Raw genomic sequence first — 5,695 nt, forward strand, 5'->3', positions numbered from 1 at the left:
TTGGTTGTGTCAGGTATTCTCAGGTTTATTTCGCTTTTCAAACAGAACAACACTATGCCAACTGAAGGCATGTTTGTAATGACGATGCACCCTTAACGCATACATAACACAACAAAAGGGATCTTTTTGGTAACGTATACCTTGGTTGGAGGCTAGGCTACTAAAACAGTAATACAAACATGACATGTTCATATGAATTGGAATAAATCGAACTTTTAACACCATGTTGAAACATTCTTCGGTCCTCCTCCCCGAGAAATTTCATTTTCTTTTATAAACAACATTTCAAATGACGAGTTGAAATAATATTTTTCACAAAATATTTTGTTGATCACCCTTTATTGCCAATAATGCAGCTCCATAGGCAGCTTCTGTTTGATTTGCACGACGCACAGTCAAACCAAGCACCCTCTCTCGTATCTTTATCCACTTCTCATTTTTGGCTCCTCCACCAGCTGTGAAAACTTCCTCTACTTGGGTTGCTCCTAGCTCCTTTAGCAACCCATATGCCTTTGCCTAAAATACCATTCAAGAATCCTTCACATGGGGCACTAGTGGATGTGTGAAAATCCTACTTGTTTCCTCAAAAATATGAACAAAAACATTGAAATTGTTTGGATACAAGTTTAGAACAATTTTGAGAGCTTTTTTTTTATTAAAAATATATAAAAAAAAATATTTTATAGAGAAACTCTAAAATACTTTTAACCTTGTATCTAAGCATTCTCATTGTCTAAAATGAGTCAAGATTTTTACCTCTATACGTGCAATGGATTCTAAAATCCCATGCAAGTACTCAACATCATTTTCTGGACGAGGAAGTAGCCTGCCCAATAATTCAAACTCAGTCATGAGAATTGAGAAGTCTTGGTCAGTGGTGACGTTGTGGTGGCACAGCTAGCAGAACCAAATTTGGCTTTGTCACAAAACCCAAAATGAGCCAAACACTCAAGAAACCTTGAAAGTTGACTCTTTACGTTGAACTTGAGACATCACTTATCTTTTATAAAAGTTGGATGAGTCATCCAAAAAATGTCTTTGATTGATTAACTTGTTTTAATGAAATAATTGGCTTTTATTTTTGTTTACATTTTGGGAAAAGTTAATGAAGACTCAAAATAAGGTAAAATTTAAATGGGAATTGAGTTCCAAAAATGAAGTGTTCCAATGGAAAAGCAAATGGAATATAAAGCATGTTTAATTCACATCAATTTTGGTTGGATGTAGATCGGTGGAAGTAAGAATTAGTTGTTTTTCCATCAATTTTGATGTGATTTTTATTTAAATGTAGATCATGGATATGTAACCAAACATGCACTTAGTACCTTGGTGCCAAATTTGGATCTGCTACTGGGAATCTTTCACCTGCTTTTGGAAGAGGATAGTAGTCCAGAAGAGAAGGTTGAGAGGGATTGATCTGTTCACTCAGTTTCTCTAATTGATCATCGGTGAACAGCTGTCTAAGAATGGCTCCGCCAGTGTTTGAAGCGCCACCAACAAGCCATTTATCATCAAGGCGATGACTATACACCCCAAATCGAGAATCCTCAATTCTTGTGTTGCTTAGTAGTTTAATAGCTAGTGTTGAACCCAATGAAGTGACCTAATCAAGGACAGATATACAAGTCATAAAAAGCTATCATGACTTAGTTGCATAGAAAAGAAACATGATTTTCGAATGCTGAAAAAGATGGTTTAGCAGAAAGACTACTATGCAAAATTATAAATAGTAAATATTGGTACAACAAATTTTCCATTCTTGAAGCTAAACATTTTTTTGGGTGCTACACTGAATATAAAATCTTGAAAAATATGAAACTTAAAAGTTCTAATTTAATTAGCAAACCATGAATTTAAGTCAGCTTTCTATAAAACTGTAGTCGTCTGTTGCGCGATATGATAGATCAAGAATAAGCAAAGAAACACATAAGCCTAGTTGAAAATAAAAAAATAAAAATAAAAATACAGCTTTCCCAGGTTGAGTAGCACGAGCTGCAAGAAACGCAGCTATACTGTCAGTGGTTCCGGTGCATACAACACAATCCTTTTGGAAACCTGAAAGGGTATGCATTGTACATAAGATTTTCAACTTCATAGCAGTAAGCTTTTAATCAGGATGTTAAAGAAACTGATATCATTACATCACAATACATAAGAGACACAAAAAATAAAAATAAATAAATAAATAATGTGTTACTTGGGCACCAAGTTTATTGGCGGCCAAGTTGGACAAGCAGTGTGTCTCTACTATCAAGAAGGCACTAGAGTGAAGAGAAGTGAACACCTACATAAGGTTGTATATATCAAATTGCAAGGAGTTACACCCAGATAAGGTTTTCTAGGTATAGATTCTTATTACAATTTCAATTAATGTATTAAGAAAACATACCATATTTATTTCTAATGTCCTCCTTTAAGCAAGCAATTGGAGTTCCTGGAGCAACAACTGAAGGTAAAAGATGATAATATGGTTGACAGACTAGCCATGAAGGATATGATTCCACTTCAGGATCATAGCCAACCTGCAAAACATAAAACAATGTTATAATTGCGTCATTGTCATGAACCTCTGAGAAAAACACAGTGGTGACAAAGCTTTTTAAATGATGCCTTCAAAGCATTATTATAATCTGTAACTCCAAGCTTTCCATGAAGAAGCCACAAAAGCCAATCCGCTTGGTGCGACAACAGAGCAGGTTTTTTGTTTGAACCAACACGATTCCACCATGAGACGAGTTTACACAGAGTGGAAGACCCAGTGCAAACTGTATGGTTCTGAGGAGCAATAGATTTCACCATTGGTAGTGCATCAGGACAACTCTCGTTGTAAAGATAGGGTCTCCACAACGGTTCTCCTGTGTTACTACAACACCAAATTCATGATCCTACTTCAGAATTCATATATACAATCTTCAATTATTCTTAATTAAAACAAAAATTATAACTAAATGAAAGTTCTGATCATCCACCTATCCACAATGATAGTAGTTGCGGAAGTCCCATCCATGGAAATGGACACAACGTGTTGGCGAAGGTCAAGTGGGACATCTTCAAGCAGAGAAAACAGTGTCTCCTTCCACGAGCGTGCCCAATCATGTGACTCTCCACTCTTTCTAGACAAGAGAAACAGAAACCTCAGCCTACCATAGCAGTAGTATTAATGCTTAATACTGCAATTACTAATTGCACACATCTTTATTTCAGTGGAAATCCATTTGTTGTGGAATGAAAGTCTTAAACATATGTATGGTGGCGTAAATCAACTCTACAAAACTGATTTAGATGAAAATATTCCGTTATTTTTGCTTTATCATTGGTTGACTGGGGATCTTTTTTTTTCTTCTTCTTTTTTTTTCTTTTTCTAATACACATTACTCACCGTAGGTAAGGCTCAACACTATTAGACTGTGCAAATAAATGGTAGGTAACTTGTATGACAGATTCTGATATCAGCTTAAAATCCTAATAAAAATAACTTTTAAAATGAAAATTAAGTCTATTTATATACACGATTTTAACTTTTATTGCTATATCTTCTTCTTCTTTTTCCTATAGCACGTAAATCCTCCTGAAAATAATCCAGTTCAAATTCAGTAAGATTATTATTAGCGGCAAAACTCTTTGAATATTTAACATAATTGTGTAGCCATGAAAGCATTCGGATAACTTTATCTCTATATACCAAACAAACAATAATTTCCCCACACGCTAAAACCATACTATTTGTTGAACACATGCTATTCTAATGTTGAGGCCAGAAACCTATGGTAGGAGATTAAAAAGGAAAATAAATGATACCAAGTACAGAGGATACTCTCTCTTTGCCTCAGCCTGAATTGTCCCATCTTTGTCAATTATGGCAAACCTGGCACCGGATGTGCCAAAGTCCAACCCAAGATAGAGCCTTTCACCTGCTCCCACACTCACTTCTTCCTTATTATTATTTCCGTTTCCGAGGGACATTGATACTGCCCTTGATTTTCTTACCTTATTATATAACACATTCCCTGAAAATTGGTTCAAAGTTTGATTAGACTCTCACGCATTAGGGGAAAATTAAGTAAGTAGCAGTTGCTATGCTCATAGAGAAAGTTCATGTACCACGTTTTTGGATTGATGGCAAAGAAACTAAAACAGTGCTTGCTGGGTGGGTTAGTGAAATAGCTACTACCATGTTGCACACTTCTTAGCTCTTAGCTTTTTCTCCCATTCCCCGCGGATAAGGGACCTGAGGAACAAATAATGGTGGCAATTGGCAAAGCCACTCCACATAAAGAACTATAAAAATAACAAGAGTTAATCGTGCGGGCTTGCGCGTGTTTATTAAACGTTCGCATAGTTGAAGGCCCATTTACTTCATGGGCCATTTTGCCTAATACTGATAGGCAGATGATAAACACACCTCCACTCTTGTATGAACACACCTCCTTTTTTAAAAAATATATATAAAATGTCTAAATTATCCTTAAAAAAAAAATTCCTAAATTTATATCTCCTTCTCCGTATCTCAATTTTCTGCACCTCCCTTCTCCGCACCCCACACCTCCCTTCTCCGCACCCCACACCTCGCTTTCTCGCACCCCACACCCCATACCCCCTTCTTCCTAAACCTCTTTCCGCTCAATGGCACACGCATTGCACCTCCGCCGTTGATCTCGCCCTCGACACCCAGCTAGATACTTCGGCGTCGAACAGCTCGCATTGCTCACTCAGGTTTTCTTCTTTCCTATGTTTCATGCCTAGCTCTTCGGAATTCATACCCCCTCTGCTTCAGTTTTTGGGATCTGTGAACTACCCCTCCGCCGTGAACTACCCCTCCGGCCCCGCCGGGAAGACGCCGCTCCACATTGCGGCGGAGATGGTGTCGCCGGACATGGTGGCGATGCTGCTGGACTACCACGCGAACCTCGATGTAAGAATCGTGGATGTAGCAAGTTGGACAGTGGTGAGGACGAGAGAGAAGCCATGAAATGTAGCAGTAATTAAACCTATATATAGTTGCTCCTATTTATTATATATTGCGCGGAGAAGGGGGGTGTAGGGGGAGGGGAAGGGGGTGCGGGGAAGAGAGTGCCGCCTTCCCTGATTCCGATGCTGTTGAGCGGCGGCTGGTAGTGAAAGGAATTGACGATCTTGGCTTAGATGGCTTTGCTCCTGGGGAACATCATTTATTGATAGTCAAGGTACCCGAAGTTTCATGAGCAGACCATTATAAACATTCGTTGGAAAGATCTGGAAAAAATTCCCGGAATATATGAGTCAGAGTATAATGCCTAATATTTTATACTACTTCTCTTTTTACGGCCTGTGATACCGGAGCCTCAACATCCCTTGCCTAAGAGGATTGCAAACCATAGGTTGTTTCAGGCAAATCTCAGCCACATCAATTTCAAAGGAGAGGGGTGTAAATTTAGAAATTTTTTTTAAGGGTAATTTAGATATTTTATATATATTTTTTTAAAAAGGAGGTGTATTTATATGAGAGTGGAGGTGTGTTTATCATCTGCCATACTGATATGATGCGTGAATGAGCCCATTGGGCAGCTTAAATGTCTAGCTAATGATCTTTAGTGGGCTGGACGGCCCCATTTGTCAATATTATTCCATTGACTCCCAAAATAAGATATCAAACACTTTACCATGAAATAGAGGAAAAGAAGAAAAAATTATACTGATGAAAGAACCCATCACGTGT

General features: G+C 37.9%; 1 protein-coding gene across 2 annotated transcripts; it reads right to left on the reverse strand.

The window, feature by feature from the left end:
* On the reverse strand, nt 1–5,452 carry XK-1 (xylulose kinase-1). Of its 2 annotated transcripts, none has more exons than XM_020383848.3 (9): nt 4,102–5,443; nt 3,799–4,007; nt 2,970–3,109; nt 2,611–2,863; nt 2,390–2,522; nt 1,967–2,055; nt 1,326–1,603; nt 757–826; nt 1–516 (listed from the first exon to the last, which is right to left on the reverse strand). In XM_020383848.3, exons 1-9 carry the CDS (start codon nt 4,172–4,174, stop codon nt 313–315), a joined length of 1,449 nt encoding a protein of 482 aa, XP_020239437.1. In that variant the 5' UTR covers nt 4,175–5,443; the 3' UTR covers nt 1–312. The 2 variants fall into 2 exon arrangements, 1 of the variants encoding a protein (XP_020239437.1); XR_002241448.3 differs by having other exon boundaries at nt 437–516; nt 757–916; nt 4,102–5,452.
* Nucleotides 5,453–5,695: the final 243 nt, after the last annotated feature.

The sequence above is a fragment of the Cajanus cajan genome, chromosome 8 (genome assembly GCF_000230855.2).
Source record: "Cajanus cajan strain Asha chromosome 8, NIPB_CcT2T_4, whole genome shotgun sequence".
In the NCBI taxonomy this organism is placed as follows: Eukaryota; Viridiplantae; Streptophyta; class Magnoliopsida; order Fabales; family Fabaceae; genus Cajanus; species Cajanus cajan.